The sequence below is a fragment of the Meleagris gallopavo genome, chromosome 21 (genome assembly GCF_000146605.3).
Source record: "Meleagris gallopavo isolate NT-WF06-2002-E0010 breed Aviagen turkey brand Nicholas breeding stock chromosome 21, Turkey_5.1, whole genome shotgun sequence".
Classification (NCBI taxonomy): Eukaryota; Metazoa; Chordata; class Aves; order Galliformes; family Phasianidae; genus Meleagris; species Meleagris gallopavo.
In genome coordinates this window covers 2,580,076-2,607,716 of record NC_015031.2, presented here as the reverse complement: position 1 = coordinate 2,607,716, position 27,641 = coordinate 2,580,076, and the positions used below count along the sequence as shown (strand labels likewise).

General features: G+C 40.6%; 1 protein-coding gene across 1 annotated transcript; it reads right to left on the bottom strand.

Moving 5' to 3' along the window:
- ANKFY1 (ankyrin repeat and FYVE domain containing 1) lies at positions 1-27,641 on the bottom strand (the record flags this gene model as incomplete). The annotated part of the gene is made up of 24 exons (XM_010721811.3): positions 1-3,744; positions 4,193-4,283; positions 4,749-4,895; positions 5,089-5,213; positions 6,106-6,196; positions 6,445-6,592; positions 7,026-7,202; positions 8,214-8,414; positions 9,660-9,816; positions 10,124-10,242; positions 11,534-11,702; positions 12,850-13,003; positions 13,745-13,843; positions 14,679-14,901; positions 15,287-15,384; positions 15,856-16,055; positions 16,764-16,832; positions 17,586-17,790; positions 19,853-20,018; positions 20,443-20,592; positions 22,026-22,149; positions 23,948-24,083; positions 26,485-26,603; positions 27,427-27,641. Coding segments are annotated over 24 exons (3,516 nt in total), but the record flags the coding sequence as incomplete, so codon positions are not given.

Sequence of the window (27,641 nt, the reverse complement as noted above, 5' to 3'; positions counted from 1 at the left end):
CATTATTTAGTTATGCATTTTATTACAAGTAGAATTATTACACAACAAAGTAATGCATATTGGAAAAATACATTTTTACAATGACTCCAGACAAACATCGCAGATAAAATGCCATTGTTGTAAGACTTCCTTTTCTATTTCACAGAGGCTAGAAGGTTCAATTACTTGTTTAAATCACTCATACAAGCTTTGAGTTAACCAAGTTTGCTGCAGTATTCAAACTCTGCTGGTTAAAGGAAAAAAACAAAGGAGTTGGCTACTAAGAAAAAAATCCAGCCTGGGCCTCCCATGTGGTTACATGTTAATTTAGAAGCACTATGTGAGAAGTTGGATGAGCCATTGATCTCCAGCACAGGAAGTCATTAAGGCATCTGTCAACTTTTAGCAAGCAGCTCGCTCCGCTCTGTTAGTACCTTTAACGCTAACATTCTCACTCCACTCAGTGGTGCGAAGCAGTGATTACACCTTCTTCAAAGAGATACATAAATCGAAGTTTAAGCCAGACCACATTTTGTGCTTGTATAAAAGTGCCGGATGACTACAGTCAGAAGGAATCCAGACTCGGAACAAAAAGCTACACTACGAACTATCACAGACTTTCCATGCAGCCCTGCCGAAGTGCCCAAAGCCTGCTCTGATAGCACTGCTTCCCAGGGACACCTCCTTTTCTCTGCACCCTTCTGTTCAATCCTTGGCAGACTCAAGTCTCGAGTTAATAGATACCACTTAAAGACAGCAGTGGGAAGAGGGGTGGGGTTTTTGGTCACAACTGCAGGATGCTACAAAAAGGAAGTGCATTTGCTTACGGAGATAGAAATGTGCTGACCACTACAAAATTACCAAGTGCCTCCATTCACAGTTTCTCCTCTGCAGTGGAGCATTGCCAGCAAAACTCCAAAAGAATCTGAGATGTTTCAGACCAATGCTATGCAGAGTGCATAAAGGACTGAGCCCCGCCAGTTGCTTGGTGGGGTCAACGTCTCAAGCTGAAGTCTGAACTACGTGAGAACTAAACGGGGATTTTGGTTCAAGTTGTGAGCTTTTCCCTTTTAACTCCGGCAGAAAGCTATGTAGAGTTGGTTGTAAGGAAACTATCACAAAGGCACTTTAAAAATGATCAAATTTGCTGTATTTAGTTGCTTTGAATTTAAATGAATGTCTCAGGCTGTGTATTAGTTTATTCATGCTCAGAACTTGGCTTGCAGACTTCAGTAGGAAAGATCAAGCTGGTAGAATATTGGCTGGAAAGGGCAAACGGAGCATTAAGTGCAGTTCCCCAGATCCTTCCCAGAGTTTCAGGCAGTCTTATGTCTTACTCTGCTTACAAAAAAAGAGCAACTAGCCAGTCTTAACCTTACATTCAGTTTAACTGAGTTTTCATTAAGACCTTTTAAAAAAATATTTAAAAAGCCGCTTATCCTGTTGGAGTTGAATCCCTGTTCTCCTAACTCTTCCATCAGGGAAGTCACCAAAAAGGTAAAATGTAATTGCTAAAGCACTTAAATGTAGTGGAGCTTTCCAATTTAGATTAAGTCCACCAGCTGCAGCCCTAGGACACTCCTCTACCACAATGTTTAAGTCCTTCAAGCACTGCAGCTCAAAGCCAGGAGAGAAGCTATCATGATAACAAGCAATGCACTGCAGTCAGGTATTCTGTAGCCTAACGCACTCTCTCCAGCAGTCTGTTATCTTTCATTGCCAGAGACTTGCAATCAACGTTATTTTGAAGCACAGAAAGACATTGACTAGAAAATGTTTTCCACAATCTATTCCAACAAGCTGTAGCGTGCAGTTAAATGCTTCAGACACCATTATTTCCCACCTCACTCGTTTAAGCATAAAATGCAACTGACGTTATGCCAGAAATGCACCATTTATATTAGGAATGGTGCTACACAGACCATTTGCATTGCACAGGGCATTCTACTGGAACATGCCAGAAGACATAAAACAGTAAGGGAAGTTTGTATTGCATCATCCATTACTCTTTTCTAGTGTTGAAAGAGTGAGATTCCAGTTATATGCATATTGGAAGATCAAAGTGCAGATCAGGTGAGACCATGTGAAACTCATTGTGCAAATGATAGTGTTTATACCCTCTCCCATCATTTCTTGTACAAAATTAAGAAAAAGCCTCAGGCAAGTCCCCTATAAAAGCAGCAGTCTGGTTTATCATCTCATCTAACTCTTAAGAGCAAACAGAGCAGTGTGTCACCATCATCTCCATATTGAACACTCCATATACCAGTCTTTAAGTAAACACGTACCAGTTCATGGAACAGAGGTGAGGAATGTCAAGTTCAGTCTAAACTAGATTGATCTCTTAGAATGAAGAAAGCCTTAGCATGGCATGCAGTTCTGCTTAAACACACATTCTCTTCCGACTGAAGCCTTTGCCTGCCAAACCACAACCTTGTTTATTAGCAGATTGGTTTCCTAGACAATGTGGCATAAGCATTTCACAGATTCAGCATGTTTAAGAGAACATGACCAGCTTAGATTAAAATACTGCAGCATAACCCAGAAAGCCTGGCCCTCCGCTGCCAGTTCAGAATCCTTCCCTCAACAACAGAGGCTTTATATTAACAGGAAACCTCCAAATACTCTCCCACTGGCTGGCAATCCTGCTCAGACTGGACCCAGAGACACAGCATATTCTGAGCTTTCTGTCTCTCCTGCAGCAGTTAACCAGGTTTCCAAACCAAAGGAAAGCGCCACTCTCCCTCATGGAATTCATAATGCACTTCAGCATTTATTGCTGTATGGCGAGTTAGACTACTTAACCAGTTTTAGTGTTTCTTCATTTAGCAGAAGCTTCGGCCCTTCAGCGCATTTAAGGTCATTTACACGAGTTTCATGAATTGGAAGGACTAGTCATGGAGATATGAAAGTGCAACAAAGTAGGCTTTGACAGCTCTAATAGGTATGAGCAAGAGTATTTTCTGGCTAAAACAGTCTTGCACTTCTCTTAAACATGCTAACACTAATGAGGAGGTATCAAGATGTGGATCTGCAATTCTGACTGCTTTGCATCAGATGTAAAGCTTTCTGTTGTAAGGCCACAATTATTGAGCTATGCTTAGGACTAACTCCCATTTTTGAAGAGTTTCTTGAAACGAACAGTGGTTGTAACAGCTCAGTCTAGCTTCACAACAAGTCTTCTCTACAGAAAGGGAAAGTTAATCTTTAAGACAAAGCAAAGAAAGATACCTGGTTACCCTGAAACTTAATGCCATCTCTACTAAGCAGCCTGAAAGCAACAGGACTTAATAGAGTTGCTCAGTGCAAAGCACCATCTCAAGGACAGACCTGTTTTACGTCAATTCAGAACACCAGCCTTTAGCTTCCACACCCCACTGCACCTAGAAGATCTAAATTAATTTGTCACTTGGTTTCAACAATCCACTCGAATTCCTAGTGAAGTCTATCACAGCCCAACACATTTACAGTCATACAAAGTCATTTACACCAGAATATATCATTAACAGGGTCCTTAATTTGTTCAGTCTATTGCAGAAGACATGTATAGGCCTCCTCTTCCCTATCCAGAGGACTTGTAAGCAGAGCTGCTGTCAGAAACAGACTGGAAATCCCTTTACTTCCACAGCATACTAGGAAACTCCTCCCAGAGTCAGGACATCAAAGCAGATGTTGCAAACTCGAACTGGTTTGTTCAGATCAAATTTTATGATAGGAATCTCCTTTGTTGAGCACTTATGGCAGAGCAGGCGTCCACAGTGTCGGCTGTTGATAGAAAAGTGGTAGGACAGAAGTGAGCTCTTTCTCAGTGAATACTGGGGATTTAATGCTCAATGTCCTTTCACAGTGATAACGTCACTAGAGAAGGTAGAGCAGCAACTGAATGCTATTTTTTGTCACCTCTTTCAGAGCAAGTCAGCCCCACTAATGAATATAGGCACTGGAATCTTCTACTATAGTTAACTTTGACATGGCTTCTCATTTCCAGCAAATTGAGCATAGTCTAAGTGCATTAACTGCTTATGATGTGATTTTAACCAGACCACAAGTCAGATCTGAGCTACCTAACCTAGTGGAATATTTCAAATGGTTTACTGGTTATCCACCCAAGTTAAAATGAAGGCTTCCTAAAGCACCAGAAGGAACAAGACTAGCTACATTTGGAACAGAAATCTGTTTCCTTGTAAGCACAGCAAGATGTGTCACACATTACCAGTGATGCTTTCTTGTTGTGACTCCAAATTTGGCAGTGCATTCGTAGCAGTTGGAGCCATCACACCAGGGAGGTTCTTTTGTCAGCATATCTGTGAGAGGTAAAAATGTAGAGGTAAAACATGTTTGACACCTCGAGTATACCGTAATGTTAAGATAACTTTTTCCAGTTTTAGGTGGCATTTAGTAGAATTAACTAGTCTTGTAGTAGCTGTCATCTTGTTATTGAAAATATATAGTCACTGCAGTGAATATAGCACAAGTTATAAAGTGGCACTGAGTTTTAAGCTACATTAGACCACTACACCAGCCAGCATTCTTCTTGAACATTACCCTGCTGGAAAAATGGACAAGATTGACAGGGCTTCATTGGGCAATTTTTCAGTTTATCATTAGAAAATGAGCATTTCTATCCTTCGTTGAAAGTATTAGAACATTCAGAAGTTCAGCCCTTCTAGAATTAGTGGCTTCTAAATTAGATGTCCAATGCTCTTCCTTCCACCAAGGCATCTCAAATTAAGCCAAACTGCTTCCCAACTGCAGCAAGCAGTACTTACCCAGTAATCTAAAGAGAAGCTGTTTTGTAGCAACTTGGTAGTTGAAGATATTGACTCCCTGATTATTGTTAACTCCAAGACGAGCCCCAGCTCTCACTATTGCACGGCACAAGTTGGCATTTCCCTTCATATATGCCAGTAGGAGCACTAGAAAATAAAAGCCAGATGCTTCAGCATCAACAGAATGGAGGTCTCATGACTTTGCTCAATACAAAGGTAAGATCTTCAGTTTCAGTGCAATGTTTAAATTTTACTGTGTAATTGTGTACTACCACCTATTAGTCCAGCTTAATATGACTTGAGTGACTTTCAACTTTAATAGATGTTCAGTCTCACCTACCTGTGTTTCCTTCAGCATCAGGTTTGTCTAGAGGGTACTCTGGCATACACTCCAAGAAGAGGTCACAGATGGCTGCTGCATTATCTTTCCCATATTGTCCCAAAATATGCATTGGTGACTGGCCTCTAGGGAGAAGAGTTTATTATCCCAATCAAAGTCTGCTTGTAACTACACTTGTTCGATTCTGAACTAATTTTTGAAACAAGCTAACTTAATGAAACAAAGCTAAACCTAGGTAACTCAGCACATCGTGCACAGCTGCATACTTCATGCATGCCAAGAAGAGGAAGTTGTTTTCTACACTACTTACACACAACGCTGTCTGCAGCAGTTCAGTATTTCACAGTAACAGTTTAAAAATACAAAACTTTGATTACAGAATCATAAAACTACAGAATATCCCAAGTTGGAAAGGACCCACAAGGATCGTCAAGTACAACCCCTGGCTCCACATATGAGCACCCTAATTTCAAACACTACACACTTCTGAGAGCGCTGTCCAGACACAATGTGAGCTCCAGCAGCCCAACACCGTGCCCACTGCCCTGAGGAGCCTGTTCCATGCCCACTGCTCTTTGGTGAACTTTTCCCTAACCTCCAGCCTGACCCTCCCCAATGCAGCTCCATGCTGTTCTCTCAGCTCCTGTCACTGTAACCAGAAAGCAGAGATCAGTGCTGCCCCTCTGCTCTGCTGTGAGGAGCTGTAGGTCACCCCCAGGCCTTCCCTCAGACTCCTCTAAGCTGCACAAACCAACTACCTTCAGCCACTCCTCACACATCTCGCCTTCTAGACCTTTCAGTATCTTTGTTGCCTTCCTTCAGGCACTCTAGTAGACTTATGTCCTTCATATGTTGTGGTGCCCTGAACTGCATAAAGTACCTGAGGAGAGACCACACTAGCACAGGGTAGAATGGGACACTCCTTTCCCACAACCATCCATATTGTATAGAGACTAATGATACCTGCACACTTGTTAAAGAACAATTTTTTTAGCTTATTAAAACTACACCAGTTACCTAATGTTAAAGGCTTCAGCATCTACATTGCATTCTGTGAGGAGGACCCGGATATTGTTCAGACGGCCATGCATCACTGCCAGATGAAGAGCTGAAAAAATAGGAGAGAAGCTTCAAGAATTTGAACAGTTCAATGTCAACCCTGATAAAATAAAGTACTCCTTCTCTGCATTCCCACCTTCCTTCTCCAAAACTCCCACCAACTTTGTTTCCTTGGACTTCCCTTCTTTTTTCATCTTTGAGAAGTGAGCCCATTCAACATGAGCCATTCTCTACCTCTGAGATATTAGCAAGCCTACTGAAGTTCATACACCTACTTATGAAAGTTCAGAAATTTACCATTGTTTCCATTTTCATCTACAGCTGCGAAGTCTACTCCATTCTCCAGAAGGACTGAACAAATGGTGGGCAAATCTTGCTGTGCTGCTAAGTGAAGAGCAGTCTGACGATGCTTTGTCAGTTCATTCACCTGGGCACCTGCAAGCAGCTGTCAAGATGCAAGAAGGAATATGTTCAAACGTGTTTTCCAGGGCTATGTGCCAATAGTTAATTTCTGTGAATGAAGTGCACAAAATTTCACTGTACAGAGATACTTCTAGGTCTCTACTCAATATGTAAAAAATGCTATTACCAAGCTGCCACAACTTGTGCACACATTCTGATCTGCAGCAAACACAAGGTAAGGTTCTTCCTTTAAATTGAGCCACATTACCTAATGATTGCTGCAAATCAAACGTGCTCATACAAAGGCCATCAATGCAGCTCAGCTGACAATCTGAGCCAAGTGAATTTTATGTGAGTTTGAGTTCTGCTTTAGAAGTGGCACCACTTTCACCTGACTTCCCTAGCCTGTAAGCAATCTGCATTAAGGGAGAAAATACATTTCAAGCAGATGGGGAAAATGACTCCCCAGTACCTACCAGATTACGCACAATGATCTCTGAGCCAGCTTGCACTGCCAGGTGGAGAGGTGTTAGTTTAGAAGCATCCTGGACCCGAGAGTTTACGTTAGCCTGTACACTTATCAGGAACAACACACTCTCGATGTCAGAGTTCTGAACTGCTACATGTAGAAAATTGCGACCTTTATTATCTACCTGCAGCAGAAAGAGCACAAAATCATAACAACTGTTATTTCTGTAGAACATAATTCCACCAAGAGATGCAATACTTGCTCACTCTGCCCAAGGTGAACTGTAGTCTTGTTCCTTTAGCTGCTTAGCATTACAGAACTACTGATATCACTATAAAGTAAGCTGAACTAAGAAATTATCAGCTGCATACACTGACTCTAGTATGCTTCAGACCACTTCATTTCTAGTTTAACCTTACAGTGTCTTGACCACACTAGAGAGCATTACAGATAAGTTAGCTGTCGTAGTACAGCAGTGGGGCAGCAGTTAAGGACTCCCCCATTGAACTGAGTTTAACTTGAGGCAGTCTGGCAATTAACAATGCAGAAAGAAGCAACATGCAATTCTGCCATACTGATGCAAACTATGTTTGAGTTTTGGCTAAATATCAGGTTGTTAATTTTGGCATTGAAGCTGATATTAAAGCATGCTTAAAACTTGCTGTATACCTATCCATGTTTCAGATGTATAAATGTGAGCACTCTATTAATCACTAGTAATTAAACTTACAGCACAGGACAAAGTTCCTCAACAACTGCCTGAAGTGTCAGACTACAAGTCTGAAGATGCAGTTGGAGGTTTTATGGTTCAGCTGGGCATCTACTAATCAATTATTTTAGGACAGAGTTTGTTTTGGCTAGCTCTAGAAGAGCTAAGTCACATACACTGTGATGCACCACTACAGAAACAAAACACACGAGTAGATAAGCCTTCTCTTCATATACCTATGCATGTACCTCAGTTTCGTACCCACAAGAAGGTCTGATGAAAGACTAAGCTTTGATGTTCTCACGCACAGCAGGCACACATCTACAGTTTCCTAATAGATCCAGCCATAGAAAACTGGCTTCCAGGAAACACTGCTACATACAAAGCCTCAAAAAGGATAAAAAAAAGGATAAAGCAGAACTTGCTGGTGGTACACACCTGTACAGCAGCAAGAAGACTAGCATGCTTTAAATCCTTCCAGCTTACCTGCTCAGCAGCTCCTGGCTCCCTCTTCAAGATTGCTTCAGCTGCCTTATTATTTTTATAGGTCATAGCACATGCAAAGGGAGTCATTCCTTGCCTGTCACGTACATTTAGCTTAATTTCTGGATGTGAAATCATAAGCTGAATTATAACATTATGTTGGTTGCTAATGGCAACGTGAATTGGAGTTCTTCCTTCTGCATCCTAGAAGGAAACCAGGAAGTTTATTATATGAAGATGCAGGAACATAAATCCTTCTCATCTCTGAAAAATAAAGGAAGTTTTTCAGTTTAGTGCTTGCGACATACTCAGCAAACTTCAACTGGGACACAAAACACTTGCAGTGGGAGCTAATATCCAAGTGAAGCAAATTGTTACTTGTTCCTCCAAATCCTCTGAGTTACACAGCTTTTTAAATTGCTGACATTAATGTTTCCCAAGCAATCAGACATTTTAGGGGCATTCTGAACATTCATGACAGCAGCCAGGCATTGCAAGAGAATGCTTTCAAACTCATATTAGTTTATGTTATACCTTGTAGTAGTAACAATACATAGAAATAAATTTCTATCTGAAGGAACAATGTACAAACAATATGCAAACCTGAAGTATCATTTCCATAGGTTTAGTAGTACAGGTGCTTCCCTAACCTGACACTCAGGCACTAGTGCTAAGTTTTCTGAAGGAAGCTAGACACTTTGAAGTTCACTCACTGAAAAATACAAGTGTTTGGCACTTGTGTTTTTGTTATGCAGAACAAAAAGCCTTATCAAAATCGAACAGTGTTTAATCATTTGTCTGCACCAATAATTAGTTTACAGCCATGGCAGTTTTGCAACTATTCGTTCAGTCCCTCAACAGCATCAGGACCTAGAAATGCTATATATTCATTTCACTTGTAGCTATTTGCCATGCTCTTATTTAAGGATTACTTCATGATCAAGAATTAAGAAGTGTAGCTCACAATTGCATCACCTCAGTTTACTTAATAAAAAATATTTCCCAAACAAACTAATGGAATCAAATATTCTAGAGCTTTCCAGTTTAGCTGATCTACTGCTACTTGCTGCAGAATACAGCCCTACTCCAGCCTTCCATTCACACGCTGGGCAGATGAGTTGAATTCAGATCATTACACACCAAAAAACAAAAAACCACAAACCAACAAAAAAGCACCAAAAGACAACCCTTGTACTCTGTTCTTTGCATCACTATTTTTCTTCAGTAGGACTTCCTGACAGAACTGACCACGTGCATAGAAGAACAACAGTCATGGTAACAACGGACAGGAAAAGAGCAGAACTGCAGCCAGTCGTTGCACTACTTGAGTCATCATAGAAGGGTATTCTTTTTCTATGAAGCAAAATATACAGTGGAGGAATGTTCATTTTCACTACACTGACCTTAGAAGAATCAGCTTCAAAGAAACCGCACCATTTTAATCCATACCTGAGCATTGACATTGGCACCAAACTCCAAAAGGCACTGAATCACTTCTTCTAGACCCCAGCAGGCTGCCAGGTGTAGGGGTGTCTGTCCATCATGAGCTTCTTCTTCTCCTTCTCCATTGGGACCTGGCTTTCTGGGACTATTCACATCACAGCCACTAAGAAAAGCACAAGATTGTCAATAAATTTATCCCAGACAAACAGAAGTAAGAAAGATTCCTACAAGAGCCGATTTAGTATCTTTTGTAAAGATAAGCTTCTGGTTTGAATCTGACTCTTGTCATCAAGAATACAATAATTTACATAACAGAAATATGTCTCTAAGAGTAGTAAGGCTCCCTTAAGTACCACTCACTCACCACAAGTCTAATTAAGTATACACCTGTTACTGACTCAAAATAGTTTATGACAAGAAAGGAAATACAAGCACATTCGAAAGTTTTTATTTTAGGAGGGGGTTCTGACCTGCGAATAAGAAAGCACGCTATTTGTTCACTGTTTTCATCAATAGCTCTGTGAAGAAGAGTCTGTAAGCAACCACTCGGTCCTGACCCCCAACAGGTTGAATCACAGCCATGCCTCACCTGGAAGGAAAAGCACAACAAGGCAATGAGGTTTGTTCTGCCTCCATCAGACTCCTACTTTACGCAGTCCTTGACTAACGTTTCTGAAATATTACCCCTCAGAGGTAGAATTCAAGATGTCTTATCTGTTCTCGTGACAATTATCAAATTTCATGAAGCTATTTAGTGTCTTCCAACCTCAAGTTTTATTGGCCTACTATATGACACTTTATTAGGTAGCATTTACTAACAATTCAGATACTACTAACTCATGATACTCTGAACAGATACTTCTTAGCTCACTAGAAAGTGAAGTCAATGTCTCCTCATGACAAGCACCAAAACCAATTCAAGTAACATCAGCAGCTGCCTTTAAAAGTCTGGTCTGCTTCCTTCTCTTGCAATACATTCAGCTATACAGCTGAAAGCTAATGCTTTTTTTTCCAGCATTGATATTTGTATTTCCCTTCTACAGCACCACTTGAGCAGTGTGGCACTTCAGTAAGACTTGTTCCACACCATTTTACAAGCTATTTGCAACGTTATATAAAAGCAGTTTAAGTGTTGGCTCTATAAGCATGCTTACTCAATGCCAGCACAAGTGGCCAAGTACAGCTGCAAGATGCATTTTGCAGCTAAACAGCACAGCTTTTAAGTTCCTGTCCCTACCGAGCAGACAATAGCTGGATATCAAAGACAAACTTTTTGAGTAACCCTCTTTCTTATGAAGAAAACATAATAAAATCTACTTAATTCTACTCCTTCCAAGACTAGCCTTTATGCAGGCATAGGTGGTCCAGGAAGAAACTTACTAAGCAAACCTCCATACATCACTGAGCAAGTTTCATCCTGGATCACTGTACCTGAACAGAATCTGGTCTTAAAACAGTTAAGATAAGCCTTTAAAAGGCATTCTTGATAGAATTAAGATTCAATAAAAAGTACCACATACTCTAAAGCAAATACACAAGGTTTTATCCAGGAAGGTGATTATTATACAAGCCAGACATGCTACAAGCTAATATTTTGAGCAGAACCTTGTCTTCCAGCATTAGGAATCCAGATAACTTATTCTTTTTCTTTAATTACAGCATCTGTGAGGTATTTGGCTACAGAGGTTACAGTGTTTATAAAAGACTTTCCAAGAAGAAAGAAATTCCGGTTTAAAAAAACAAAAAACAACCTCTAGAGGTTATGTAGTATAAGACAACTCCATCGTTTTCATGCATTTGATTTAATTTCTGTTTGTGAGCTTTTCGTTGCTAAGTGAGATGCACAAAAACAAGGCTAAATTAACAACTAACAGTCTTACCAGAGTTGACGCAATATCTTCCAGGTTGTTTTCTAAGGCAAGCCACAAAGGAGGATTTCCTTTTTCATCTGGCACAGACATATCTGCTCCCCTGGTACAAATAGCATCAACCACAAGAGGGAGCTGGTTTTTTATAGCCAGCTGTAATGCAGTCTCTCCATCCTGTGTTCTGAAATAGGCGCAGTTTAAACCATGTTACTACATCATTAAAGAATTTGATGATCTCTGTTACAATAATTCACAGACATAAGAATTATTTCCAACATTTGTGTATTTTTGCTGTAGTAAGACTATGCTCAAGCAAACCTACCACGTTAGATTTTTCAGAGCAGCTATGCAGATTTCTGAAGTTTGAGACTCACATTGGTGTTCTTAGCTCAGAGTTATCTTCACTTTCTTAATTATAGTCACTGGTTGAACAGATTTCCCTTTGCCTACTATCACAGAAGGGAACAGGTTTATCTGTACTGCATTAACACTCCAAACACTCAGAAGTAACTGTTAAGGCACTGAAGTTAGAACAGTTGTATTAGGCAGTTTGTCCCAGTGACACTCATGAGATATAGCCTGCCAAATTTCAAAGACAGCCTGTGAGTCACACGTGGGCACAGAAATGTTTTAAGTATAATATCAGCTTGTCTACAGATACCTGTGGGCAAGTTTTATGTGAATCTTGTTGCTGGGACTACATCTAACCAGCTCAGATAATAGAACACATCACTCCAACAAGCTGGCAAAATAGATACAGAAGCTCAGTACTATGTCTCCAGGACCTGACATTCTGTTACAGAGGGTTATGTTCTACTTAGAATCAGAGCGGAACCTCCCACTGTAGCCTCAAGAGGATGTATTGACTAATGGAGCTATATTTAGATCAATGCTCACATATGTAAACCCTCAGCTTTAACTAGAAGCGCTGTGGGAAGGGCCAAATAAGTCATCTGAAATCAGCTTCAAGCCTTTCTATAGAATTACAGAATATCTCACAAAAATCAAATCCAACCCCTGGCTTCACACAGGACATCCAAAATTCAAACCCTCTGTCTGAGAGCACTGTCCACATGCTCCTTGAACTCAGGCAGCCTTGGCACCCGGTGCCCTGAGGAGCCTGTTCCAGTGTCCACCACTCACTGGTGAAGAACCTTTTCCTAACAACCCTCCCCTGACATAACCCATGCTGTTCCTTTGAGCTCTGTCACCATGACCCTGGACAGACAGGGATCAGCACCTCTTCCTCTGCTCTCACTCATGAGTAAGGCAGTCATTACACCTGCTCCTAAATATCCACTTCAGTGTTACATCAGTGAAGACCTTACCTGACATTTATATCTGCCTGATGTTCCAGCAGAAAGAGTGCACTCTTACTATCCTGTCTCTGTATTGCCATATGTAGCAGAGTCTGCCCGTCTGACATTGTGTCATTGATGGATGCTCCAGATCCAAGCAGCTGAGCTGCTATTGTGTGCATGCCTGAACAGTTAGAGATCATTAGTATTGTGCCTTCACTCTCCAAAGAATAACAAAGACAAAAAACATGGTATGATACATGGCAGAGATTTTCCGTTTGTCTCTGCCCATCTAAATGTAACGTCCTCAACCACAACTAGCATAATTCTTCATACTATCTTAGACTTCTGCTCAACAAACACATTAGCTTCTGGTGTTACATCCATAAGCTGTCCTACTACAGTTCAAGGGTCATTAGGATGCAAACACTACCTGCTTTTCTACAAACCATCCCCCTCTATGTTTTACAGAAGAAAGCATCTCCTAAATCAGTATTCCAAGTTCCAGTACACCTCATAGCTACCTAAAGTATCTCATCTTCTCTTTGTTCTAGAAGCTGGTTAATGCAGTAATGCTGACCTTCATGGAGATAAGCATGAAAAGAAAACATGCTGAATGCATACAAAAATTACTGGCAGTTCAGAGTGGTACAATTCCATAAAAACAGTACATTGCAGGCAAGAGGCTTCAAAATCTATCCTCTACTGAACAAAGGAAGCTGTAGGGACGGAAATCAGCAAGCTAGTTGTGAACATTATTTCAGAAGCTAAACAATTAAGCAAAGCTCTCCCTGACAACTTTTCATTAGCAGCACGAGCCAGGCCATAAACACTGTTTTAGGACTGTTTTGTCCCCAAAATAATCTTGTCCACACCGTAGCTTCTCTATCATAGGGAATTTTCATCTTGTTTCATAAGCACACACCTGTCCAAAGAGCCAATCCCAACACAGTTTGGTCTCTTGAGTCCTTTAAACTAAAATCAGGAATGATCTGCAAGTTGTTGGTTGCATGAAGAGCATTAGCTTGAAAAAAAAGACAAAAAAAGAATCATTGTTAGCATTCTTATATTTGACCTGCAGTTGCAGATTAAAGGCTGCAGGCGTGTCTGTGTCACACTCTTAAGCACCACAGAATAATTTAGGTTGTAAAAGACCTTTTAAGGTCACTAAGTCCTACCATCCACCTAATACTAGAGATCCACTGCTAAACCACATCCCTAAAAGCAGGCAGGAAGTTTACTCAGTTTGTAAGAGGTCTTCCTGAGCAAATTACTTCGTCTCTATGACTGCTGACACTGCCTGGGACATCCTAATGTGCAGTGACAATGTTACTTGGTTTAACACTTACACTAAAAGCTGCCCAACTTTCTGACTAAGAGAACCTCCTTCCTCATTATTTCTGTTTCCAAACAGCTGCTTACACAAAGCTCTGAGAATGAAGACCTCATAGCTGTACCCTCAGAACAACTTGGGGTTAAAGTTCAAGTCTATTATCCACAGCAGAAAATCTGGAGAGATCAATAACAGATTTAGCGCAAGTTCATTTTCTAGTTCTAACAAGGAGGTGACATAAAATTCTTTAACCAATATTAATTGCTCTACATCAACAAGATATACGACAAAGAATGCTTGGTCCCTGGGTGTGTTTAAAATCTGTTCAGATGTGGTGCTCAGGGACATGATTTAGCAGTGGGCTGTTGGAGTTAGGGTAGTATGGATAGGTTGTGGTTGGACTTGATGATCTTAAAGGTCTTTTCCAACCTGAGCAATTCTATGATACTACGATTCTATCATCAGTAGCTTGTCAGAACACAGTTAAGATAACATCTAAACACAGTTTGAACCAGAAGAACACTACCTTTTTGTTCCAGGATGACTGATACCACATCTGGATGATTGTAAGCAATAGCCATGTGAAGGGGAGTTTGCAGATAAACATTCTCTGCTGTTGGAGAAGATGCATCCTTTTGACCAGGTGCCACTTCCGCAGTCTGAATGTTTGGATTGGCTCCTTGTTGCAGAAGTTCTGCTGTCAAGTTTGCTAGGCCATGCCTACAGGCAGTATGCAGTGGTGTTTCCCCCTTTAACAAAAAGGGGACTAGGTTAACAGCTTGACAAACAGAAGAGGAGCTTTTAAACTACTGTCCCACATATGGGTGTAAAGAAACTTAAGTCCTGGTAGGTGAAGCTCCTCTGCACATTCAGCTGCGTGAGCTAACTTACATTAAGGACTTGATTACAACAAGGATAAAAAGAAGTGTTAAAGCATCTTAACACCCAGCAGTCTGCTAGAACAGCACCAACTGTTATACTACAGTTGCCTGATCACTAGTAAATATCTGAAAAACTGCAGAAGGCTCAGCAGATGTTCCAACTTGCTTTAAGCTAGGGTTAGCAACAGGAGAACTCTGCCACATTATTTCTGAAGGGAGATAAGGAAATTTTCACAAAGTCTTTCTGGTTTACCCATTTGTTTTGGTGGTTGACTTTTGCTCCGTGAGTTGCTAGGAAGAGAGAAGCCGCCTCATTTCCTGCACCAGCTGCCCTCTGAAGCAAGCAGTTCCCTAAGGAAAAACCATCAATACTGTGAGAATACTGTCTCAACCATACCTTGATATTAAAAAGGAGCTAGAACCCTTCCCACTACTTTACGATGTTAGAACTAATGCCAACAAGGAAAATCCTACCTATTAATCATTCCCTCAAAGTGCTGGACTGTCATGTGCACTGCCATTTAGTTGTTGCACATTTTGAAACTGTAAAGAGGATGTTAGGACTTGGCAAAAAGTCAAGACATTGTCACTTCCTCCATGTCAAGCTCAGTTTAGGACTCAGTGTCCCAGCTCGGATGAAGCTACTACCACCTACCCATACCATTCATATCATAGCAAGAACTGTTGAAAGTTCATTCAGGTCCCCCAGAATCTTTGAATTTTTGGATAGGCTAGAGTCGTTTGGACCACAGACTGCAATCAGCATTGGGCAGTTAACCTACAAGCCTTCCTTCTACGCAGAAATACAAACTTATATTTTACCTGTTACTGTGTCTGGAGCATCTGTATTGCTGCCTCGTTGGATCAACCTTGCTGCAAAACTGTTCTCATCAAATGAAGTTCCATTTACAACAGGTGCATCCTCAAAAGGGTTTACAGATTGATCAGATGATACAGTGATATACTGAACTGCAAGCCACAGAGCTGTGCTTCCCTCATGATCCTTCAGCTCCAAGTCTAGTCTAAAAATAAGAGTTAATGTTCCCCAACTTATGCCTTAAAGCGAGCCCCAATGAAGCTTAAATTTCAACGGTCAGAAATGCTGTTCTTGTTTATCCAATTCCCCACTGACAATTTCTGCTTACTTAAAAAAAAAACAACCTCTGGAGTAACTGAAGTACAGTAGAATTTGTAAATACTCTGAAACAAGCAAGATATCTTTTAATAACTACAAAGTTTAAGCTCATTACTCTTATGAGAAATGTGGTCTTGGTAGACCTGGGTTGTCACAAACTTTATCAAACAGGCAAAGGCTTCTTTCTAGTCAAGTTCAAGAATTGTAAACTCAGCTATGGAGGAAACTCAGTCAGATTAAGATTCTGTTTTCTCATCCTATGAAGTCACCTACTTTAACTAGAATCCAAGCTGAAAGTGAAGCTCTTAAAAATGATCAATTATTCCTTTTGATTCCACTTCAAACTAAGATACCGGTACGTTATTTCCTCTAGCTCTCTTAGAAAAACACTGAGATAATGTTTATTTCTTTACAGTTGAGCAAACTTGCTTGGCTTCTGGCCTCTCAGTTTGGGCAAAGCCCTCACGCTTCCGCATCCCTAGCCTACTGCTAGACTTACTGTAAGGCAAAAAAGGCACAGAAGAGCTGTTAAACCAGTTTTCATACTTTCATTCAAGTAGGTACTCAGTGTATTTTACACTTAAGTGGAACTTACTGTTTGCAGTGGAGAAGCTGACTGAATACAGGTTCATTTCTGACCACAATTGACATGTGTAATGGGGTCCTGCAAATGGAGCAAAGCACACTTACATCAGCAAGTGAGGTACTTAAGATTTTGCCCACACTTATCAACATACCCCGACAGAGTGATGGGGCTAACCAGCACCTGTGTCTCCAGAGAAGGGCTCACATACATCTTGAGAGAAAGAGTGAGCTGCCCTTTTAGAGGATATGGTTCCAATTGATTTAGGAGTAAGCAACTCTTTACATTAGCACAAGAAATAACTTTAAAGGAAAGAGCACAAAAGGATAGCCAAGTTGAACAGCTAATACACCCTGAAGCTTCTACACCATTTTATTTACATGTTTGCCATACCATCTTAACCTCTAAGGCAGTTTAGAAACTCTATACATCAAAATACACTGAAAATGTTGGCTTTTTGAGATAATTTCAGTTTTGCTGACAGAGCTTCAAAGAAGCAGCTTTTTAGGAATGCTGTCATCTTACTTCACTTGGTTTACTGTTCAGTCATGCAATAAAGGCAAACAACTGTTAGCCAACTGTTCCAGAAGTCAATTCACCCCAGCTTCCTATAGGGAAATCAATCATGACAGTGTACTATCCAACCTGAAACATCTTTCTGCTTAGAGTGCTACCTGTAGGTCTCAAACTGAAGTAATGATCTCACCTTTCCTGCTTCCACTGTTATCTTTGCTTTGCTGAGACATGGGAAGGTTCCCAGTGGACTGTATCTAGATAATCATTACAGTATTATCTATTAAACTGTTAGCAGACTTGACTCCTTCCAGTATTTACCTTCCTTTGCTGTCTTGCATATTTGGATTGGCTCCTGCCTGTAGGAGAGATTCTGCTATCTGTGCCATCTCTGCCATGACATCAGGTGAATGCTTCTTAGGGCTGTATGATGCCACAAGGTGCAGAGGAGTCTCCTGGTCTCCCAGCGTAGCAGCATTCACACGGGCACCATTCTTAATGAGGAAGTTTGCAGCAAATTTATCTCCTGTCATGAAAAAATAAGGTTTTTATAGATACAATGGAAACCATACATTTTATAGAACTGAAGAAAAACAGATGCATGTTCCTTCCTTCTATATCATACAATGATACCAGTAGAATGGTCTGCTCTTAGAATACCTTACCATAGATAACTTCAGGAACACCTGACTGCAGAACCAGGATTCAGGTATTTTGTAACAACCTCTTTCCTTTGTGTTTTGCCCTGAGAAGACTCAAGCTCACACACCAGTTCACCTGGTATGGTGATACTAAGTTTGCTGAAGTCTGTATCAAGACAAATTCATTGCTGCTTTAATCCACAACAAGGCAAGCTGAGGACTAAATGCATTTTTTTGAATGAAAGGTACTATTCCAGGACAGTCAGAAGAATGCTGAAGTTGGTCACCATCTGTTCAGTATTGCTACACAAACAAGTAGTAATGCAGCCTTTGCTCTTAAAAGTGTAAACCCCATTACACATAAAGCAGTGGCTTCAATAGTCAGGACTTCTCACACGTGACAGTCCTAGAAATCTCTCCTCAGAGCTCCTCAAAAGTCAAAACTCAGGCCCACTTCTGTGCACAAGGCCTTGGACTTAAAACAACACATAGAGAATGCTTTCAGCATATTATTAGCTTCCCTTGTTCCAAACACTGGCTTGAAGAATTTACTCACAAGTTGCCCATCCTGACAGCAAAGGTGAATACAGAAACCTGTTGGCCTGAAGAAGTAATATGTACTGCTGTATCATCTCCAGCATTAAAAAAAAAAGAAAAGAAATTCCATTCCCCCACCACCACTCAATTTCCTTATCTGACATTCCCCTACTCCTCAGTGATCAGAAGTAAGAATTACGTGGCAGGTTCACAAGATTTACCTTAGCTCCTTTTCCAGAGCATGGCTGTTAGCTGTGATCAACTTACTGAAGCTTTGTTACTGAAAAACAACTGTTCATTCTCAGAGCTCTAGCTTAGACTTATAGCAGACAATAGAAATGAAACAAATACTTGTAAGCGTGAAGAACAGCCTGCTGTAATTTTGTCAGTGCTTTATTGTGCTGCAGCCACAACACTGACCTATACCTAGATATCCTGCAGCCAGAAGCTTTGTTCACAGGATCTGACACCAGCAACCATTTAGTTATATAAGAGATTAAAGAAAGAAATTGTGAGCTGCACTTAGCTCACAAAACCCCAATTACTTCAAGTAGCAAGCTCTTTCAGACTCTTAGAAAGAGATTTATGCTTTTAATTATTTGTAGCACCACAACACCTGTGAGGTCCAGTCATCAGTAGGGTTCCTGTTGTGCTTGGCTTTCTGAGACAGACAGAGCTGCCAAAAAGAGCCCTGTAGTCAGCCAGCAGCATGGGGTGCTTGCTACAGATTTATTTTTTTTTACCAGACTTTGGCCATAAACCAAGATGCTGCTTCTCCAGAGCCTTCAGAGCACAGTAGCCATAGCAATGTAGTCCTATTGTGCTCCAGTTCTTCTAAAATGCATTTTCTACACTAGTGTGAAGAATAGCTTAACATAATCACATAGTTGGGCTCCACTGATAACCATCCTACTATCTGCTGGAACTTTGTAGATATTTAAATTGGCATAGCATCTCCCTCTGCTGCACATTTTTCCCCGGGTAGTTCTTCCTTCACTTGGACTGCTGTTCAGTAGAGAAGATCCTTGCTGTTAACTGTAATCAGTAAGAAGCAGATGCAACATTCAAAGCAGATCTAGAAGACCTAAACTTCATTTTTTACCTAGGTTGTCCATGCTTGATGAGACCATACATCAAAAAGACACTGCAGATTGCCACAACAGAATACTATCCTACGTTTCTTCCTTCAGCAGAAAATACTTTACTAGATTGCTTCTTGATGTCATACAATTAAATTTCACCAGTGTGTTAGTTTTTTGTTTCAACAAAAATAGGACAATGTTTATCTGTGACTATAGCTTTCTAACTGTGGTTGTCAAATTTGGAATGAGACAGGAATAGATCTTAGAATATGTAAGTCACACTACAACAACTACTGCAAGTTAGAGGCTTCATATCCTGTTTTCTTACCTCTTTGGATGGCTTTATGTAACAGACTCCAGCCTCTCCTGTCTGCCCTATCTACATCAGCCTTGTAGTTGACCAGCGTAGTTGCAATACTCTCCAGTCTTTGGGAGAGGGCTAAATCCAAAGCAAGATCTCCATTCTGATCCAATTCATTGAGCTTCCCAGGAAGCTATAACACAAATTCAGTTGGTTGACTTCAGTTACAAAGTTACAACAACAGCTCAACCTAATATTTCAACAGCCAATTCCAGCAACTGTAATGGCAGACCTTCACCTCTAAGGCTAAGTGCTAGTGATGCATTTAGGTAAGCACATCTTATACAGGAACTGCCACGAAGTTTACCAAGTTTACCAAGCCATGCATTTTATTTAAAACATCTTGCATGCAACAGACTGTCATAAATCACTTCTTAATTATGTCTTCAGGGAGCTTTTATCACGCAATGACTATTACAGACATAAAAGCAGCTGTGGTAATAAACATGCAAATAAGGAGAATTAGTGACAAGAACAGATAGTGTTCAGACTAGCAGTTAGAAACTACTTATTTAAAACATGACATTTTTGAAGGCAGTAAGTTAGTCCCACTATACCTGTGAATCCATTTCAATAAGATACAAGAAGACTACATCTTCTCTCTCAACTTTAATAGCTTTGTGCAAAGGATATTCTGTCTTTGACTTGAACATTTTATACAACAACTGAGCACTCATGCTACTGAAGTCTTCTTTCCGCAAGTCATCCTAGAATAACAAAAAAGCAAAGGCTGAGCAATGCTTTTGTTTAGTTTATAAGCAACACATTGTACAATGTTATTATCAGGTTCACAACGCAAGCTCAGTTAATAGCAGTTTTGATAACATGCATGACATTACAACAAGCAGGAACAATCCAAGATAGCCTGTAAAGGCTACGAAGAAACACTGAGGAAGTCTTACATTTTAGTTTCAAGATCTGTTACAGTGAGGTGTTTTCCATCCCTGTTGTCTACAGGCAGAGAAAACAAGCAGTTTACCATTCACTACAGTAGATAAACACCTAGTTCCTAAACTATCTATAGACTTAAATCACAGATCAGCAATAAGCCTTTCTGTAAAAACAAAACCACCCAACTGAAGAATGACATCTCCACAGAAGCTCAGTACCTGAATGAAGCTACACAAAACATCAGAAGACCACCTTTGGTTTGAGTTAGTGCATATTTGACTAAGCAGAAATAACCTCGTCTTCAGGCAGAGCAGTGTCAAAAGTTACCAGCCAGAAGCTAAAGAAACAGTTACAGTGGCTGACTTGCAGGTTCAGATACAGGTCTGCACAGCGTATTTTAGATAAAGATACCTAAATCTTCATGCACCAGTCTGCTGTTGACAAGAAGACTTATTTTTAGGACTAAGACTTTACACAATCAATCAGGATTTCCTCAAAATATCAGAGCAAGTGAAACTTCCAAGTCAGCTGCAAGATCACTTGCTGCTCCTCCCACTAGAGAAAGTAAACTCTTCTCTGGCTTGACTCTTACTTACAAGGACTATTTTTAGAAGTAAAAGCAAGGCTGGGATTCGTGACCCTGTCTAGACAGAGACCAACTATGGATGAACCTCTGAACAGCTCAGTCAATATTTTATAATACAACTCTCTTGCTTATTAGAATCTCTTTGGTTTGTGCCATGTTTAGAAAACTAAGAGACTTTTCACAGCAAAGTACTTCCAACAAAAGGAACAACTCAGACTACAAGCTATTTCCCCACTGCCCCATCAACACATTCACACCGAGACTGAAATGAACATAATCTCCAGAGACAATCTTGGAGGAAGAGCCATTTAACATACATTGTTTCAAACAATTATGATTTAATATTGTATAAAATACTATGTAGTGTACTGCCAAAAGCAGCACAGAATAAAAGTAAATGAAGAAGAGGAGGAAGGGAAAAATTACTCCTGCATCAAACCACTCACATGTAACAACGCTGCCTTGCAAATCATATAAAGGTCAGGATAACAGGATGCCTTGGTCACCAAAAGGTACCAGAAATCCATGAAATCCCGTCCCAACTGAAGTGCTTGAATGGTAGGATACAAAGATATATTCCTGAGGTTAGACACTAAAGTTCCACAGCTTACATTTCTATGCTCATCAGTATTTTTCCTCTTGCTTCCTTCTATCAGTACTTACCCAGTGACTAGCAATTATTTCTGCACAGTAATTCAGAAGAGTGCTAGCATTCAGCTCCTCAGCAGTCTGGTAGAAACGAATGCAGTTCCTGACATTAACTAGTGACATGACTCCTTTTTCACATCTGTCAAAATGGAAAAAAAAGCCATTCAGTAAGCAGCCCCTCAAGCTGTTACAGGGCTCTATATACTCTTCTCTTGGATGTCAGTAGAAGGACGCCTGGCATAAATGTACTTTAACCATAAGCTCTGTAAGACAGCTCCTGCAAGAGTAGGTTCTTATTTAGGTAGCAGCCTGTCTAAACTGAGTTCCCATAACAATACACTGAAGGAACCTGCCAGTGAAGAAAAATATCATAGCTCTCCCAACAACTGAACAAGCTGAGCTTCCTGAACACCTTCCCTACTTCCTAAGTAGGGAAGCATCACACAAGCTAGGTTTCTTGCACTGAACCTAGAAACTGGCCTGCCAAATACAACTATTTGTTTTGTGAATGGATAAGGTTTAATAGTAGATCCATCAGATTATCTTCAGAGTTTGAAGGTAGAAGTTGAGGTTGTAGGAAGAGAACTCAAGTACCTCAAACTGAATGTTAAGGTAAGTATTCTAGTGATTCCAATTTAGGCTGCACCTGAAGAAAAGTACTGATAGATGTTTTCAAATACATTTACAAATTACCAGTAGCATAATGTACTGCAGCTTTCTCCCTGTCACCACACCACTGTGACCAGGCAACAGCTGAGGACTACTTAGGTACTAAAGCCTGAAGACATTTTTAGCATTGGCCCAACAGATGTCAAACACCTGCTTAGAAGCACTAATACCAATTTAATTTGCTTCATGGAGAGACAATTAAATGTTAGCAAGAATGCTAAGCACTGCTGCAGCCTCAGCCACCTCTTGGACAAAAGATTATCATTATCTTCATCTTTAACCGAACTCAAAGCTTCAGGCTGCACAAAACCTGAAGAGGTTTCATTTCATACACTCAGCCTTTTCGCTAACTAAGTGGGTAAGGGCGCTCTCGTGCTTTCAAGACAACAAGCCGTCCCCTTCTAGAATTATATGAATCAGCCCAAGAATAATGAGGAACTGTTGGAATGCCAGAGGAGTGCCACAGAGATGATCACAGGCTGGAGCACCTCTCTTATGAAGAAAGGTTGAGGGAGTTGGGCTTGTTCAATCTGGAGAAGAAAAGGCTCTGGAGAGACCTCACTGCAACCTTCCACTACTTGAACAGAGCCTATAAACAGGAGAGAGAGTAACTTTTTACACGGTCTGATAGTGATAGGACAAGGTGAAATGGCTTTAAACTAAAAGAGTGGAGATGTAGCTTACATGTTAGGGGAAATTAATTACTCAGAGGGCAGTGAGGCACTGGCATTGCTGCCCAGAAAGCTGTGGGTGCCCCATCCTTGGAGGTGCTGAAGGCCAGGTTGGATGGGGCTCTGTGCAATCTGATCTGGTGCCTGATTTAGTGGTTGGCAACTCTGCCCACAGCAGGGGGCTAGAAATGGATGATCTTTAAGGCCCCTTTCAACCCAAGCCATTCTGCTTCATACTGCACACTACCTGTCATTGATTCTTCCAAGCATTTTAATATTTCTTCTCTTACAGCTCTCCAGAGCTTGTTATTAATATGCTGCTCTTCGCTTTCTCTCATTGCCAAATTAGGGTTATTAGTTTGGCTGGTAGAAGAACTGGAAAGTAAACATTAGAGCAGTGAGGAGAAACAGCTACAGTGTAACGATAGCACAAAGCTCCTTTTCCTGTGATCAGCTGAATGTCATGCTGCATTACTGAAAACCTCAAGTCTTTGAAAGAAACCAAAGCTGTACCCAACTGCTAGCAGCTGTCAACCTACTTCTATTCAAACAAAGTTAAAGAGTTCAAGAATAATGACTGCATTTACCAAGACTCACCTTTCCCTAAGCAGCTGGAGCTGAAATTTATTAGCTAGTTTCATGAGCTCTGTCAAAAAGATATCATCTTCTCTTAGCTCAAGTTCATCTGTGTAGATCCAGCGCAGCATTGCCATGGTTACCTCTGGGTCAGCATCTGGTACAGGGAGCAACAGGGATTAATAAAATACTTAAGGAACAATCACCTATTCAAGCAGTTTTGATTCCTCTGACTGTTAAAGTCACAGCTACCAGGAAAAAAGTCTCATTGAAACTGTACTGCTTTAGCTTGCTACAATGTCAGAACAAAGAGACAAGACTGGACAGAAGTTAAAGCTGATGCTGGCACCAAGCAGGAAAATCCTTTTTCCACTGGAACACTGAGAAGGCTACAGGGCTCCCTGGTACCTGCTGTATGAACAGCAGGGATGAGAAATGTCCCTCTGAAGTCTTGCTCCTCTATGGCCAAATCCACACTGACATTTCCATGCCCAAATCCCCTTTCCACTGTAAGAATCCTCCCCCTTGTTTTATAGCTGTCTGTATTATGGACTGCTGCACTTCAATATGGTTGCTTACATCTTAGTAATAAGATAATAGTAATATAGTAGTAATAATAATAATAGTAATGGAGTAGTGAGTAGTACTGCTGGGCATCATTGCTAAGACAGGGGGAAGCTAATTTAACAAACTGGTTAGACTTCAGGAGTTTTTAAATACTGATTCCAAGCCTGCATGTTTTTTAACACAGCAGAAACCTCTTTTCCCTGGAAAAGAGAAACACAGATGCAAACCCAACAGCCAGAAACTCAGAAGTACTGCAGCAACTGATTCCAAGGATACGTAGATGAGGATTACTATGTAACGAGATCAGATCAACTGCAAAAAAAACAAAACAACACCAAAACCAACCACAAAAACCCCACTCATTTAGAAAAGCAACATTAGCCCCTTAAACAGTTGTTTTTTTGTTTTGTTTTTTTTCTTTTAAATTGAAGATGAACATATCTGAGGCACTGAAATACCCATCCTAAAACACCTTTACACAGCTGCACCAGCTGGTTAGCAGAACACCAGACACAGCACACAGAGCATCTCCTAAGCAACAAGAGGTTCCAGCAAGGCAAGCACCTTTGGCCTAACCTGAAATAATCAGGGAAGTCTACCTGAACTGTAATATCAGCTCTGTCTTGGCAGAGAAAAGGGTACATTTTCTCCCTCCCAACAGGAGAATGTATGCTTAGCTCTTGTAGTCTGCAGAACAAACATAGGAAGTCTGAAAGCACTGAGTTTTACACGCTGCCTGTACTTTGAAATTAGATTTAAGCCATTCTGACAGTTCTTTTAGAAAAGACTTCTTTAGAAAACCTGACATAGTTTTTGAGGAACAGTTTGTAGCTTGTTCCAACTACTTGATAACCAAATCCCTGTGCTACGTATCAAAGCTTTCTTATTTCTTTTCATTTCTTCTATGAAGTCAATAGTATTTAGTATAATTCTATTACAGGAGGTGTCTGCATTGCTAAACATGCAAAACCACACAACTACATTTGAGGTTCTCAGATCAGTGAGAACGCAGAGCTAGAAATGCAATGACTACCATTTAAAGTCTTGCAACAAAGCCATCATCAGCATAACAGCATAACAGCTCTCTGGGAGTAAATCACTCAATTTAAAGACTTCTTGGCCTCTGTTCTATTGCAGCTGCAGAAAGTTTCTGAAATCCCTTTTCAGCAAAGCCTGCCACAAGCTGTCTCACAAGCTGGCTTGCTGTGACTTGCTTCTTTCCAGTTTGTCAGCATTTAGGACTCAGGGTAAGATTTAGCAGAGAAAGTGAAGCCAATGCTTGGTATTCAACACGCAAGCCTGCAAACCTGCTGAACTTCATACCCATTTTTATTGCTCACAAATTAATTGTGCAAAACTCCTCTATCCTGTTAAGTACAGAAAATCTGTCAAAAGGCTCAACCTGCAGAAGCTCTGCTCAGTGCAAGAATGTGCAAGAAACAGCGACAGTAGAATAAAACATCTTGTACAAGACAGTCTTTCAGAACATGTCATTTCTCTCAGCCTATCTTGTAAAGGTATCAAAACACCAAAGCACATCACTTCTGCAAGAGATGGAAATTGGTACTCATTTCCTCCACACACACTGTTAACAAGAGGCAAGGTACTTCCATTACACACTTCACAGAAATTATGCACACTACCTCAAAAAAGCCCTGTCCTTAGTAAGGAAGAAGTCGAGCTCCTTCATATAGATTTGCTTTTCATTACATTTAGTTGATTCTAGAAAAGACAAACAGGCCACCATTCTCAACCCCTGTTCATTAAAGAGAAAGAAGGTAAGTTATTGATTTAACTAGCACTAGCATCAAGTTCACAAGCCTGCCTCCCTGTTTCAGACAAAGCTTCATTATCAATCAATTTAACATCCCTTTTTGCAGACAGTTGTAGCCCAACCAAAAAGTACAAGGGTAACCTTTTTTCCAGCAGACTCTTTCACCAGCCACCCTAAAGACAACTGAAGCATCACATATCACTGAGCAGTAACTGACCTGACAGATCCAGCTCCTCCGTTGAGGCGAGGTTGGCCAGACTCCAAGCATCACTGCGTGCTGCTAAGACGAATTTGTGAGCACTGATATGCTTGTCCCGAACTTTTATCTTCAGATCACTGATAAGAGGGGAAAACAAAGCACAGGCATGTATAAAGCAGGCTTTCCCAAGCTTGGATATGAACAGATTAAGCAACTCCATAGTATCCACCCCTGTGTCCACGTTTAGGTTCAGCTTGTTTGAGATATCAAGACACATTTGGTTAAATGCAGCATTGTGACAAATAACCCAATTTTTATTTTTTCTATGTAGAAATGCAATGAATGAGTCATTAAAGGTTAATTGCTTCACAGGAAACTACTAAGGAACTACTGTAGTAGACTGGAAAGGCCAGAAGTCCTGCAGTTAAATATTTAGGTTGCAATGTCCACAATAGTACAGTCAGCTAAGCACCAAAGGTTGCAGGCAAGACAGCAACAGAACAAATGAAGTTTGACAGCAGTCTTGAGGACAAGGCACACTCCAAGAACCCCCAGTTCCTAGGAGAGCAACTGTCAAGAACACTTTAATTTCCACTGAGCCCTTTAACAACAGGTTATTCTTTGTAGCTAGAAAGTACATGCTCTGTTGATTTTCAAGTTCTCTAGTTTCTAAATGCTCTGACTGCATAGCTGCATCTTCCAGACAACTTTCTAAATCAAAACACCACTGTGAAGTACAAAGCACAAAGATCTTAAAGCTTATATTGCGACTTGCATTCTTTTTCAATTACTATTCCACACCTTTATTTCTGACCAGGAATTTAGATTTAAAGAAGAAACAATCCAACTCTGACATACACTATCTAACAAATATCATATTTTACCAGCTATTGTGCCTTTAAAGTCCATTAAAGTCAAACCTTTCAGTCATCTCCCCTTCCTCAAAGAGAAAGTTCTTACCTGTACTGCTCCTGCTGATAGAGTTCAGCTACAATGGCAAGAAGTCTGCTGATGAAAGTGTCGCTGGCGTTGTCTTGGTTAGCCTGGGCAGCCAGAAGATTGCATCTCCTCTCCGTATCAGCCAGTTTCTTCTGCAGCTTCACATACTCCTGGCGGAGAAGCATCAGGTGCTTTTCCAGCTTGGCCACCTCCTCTGCAGAGGCACACAGCGTTAT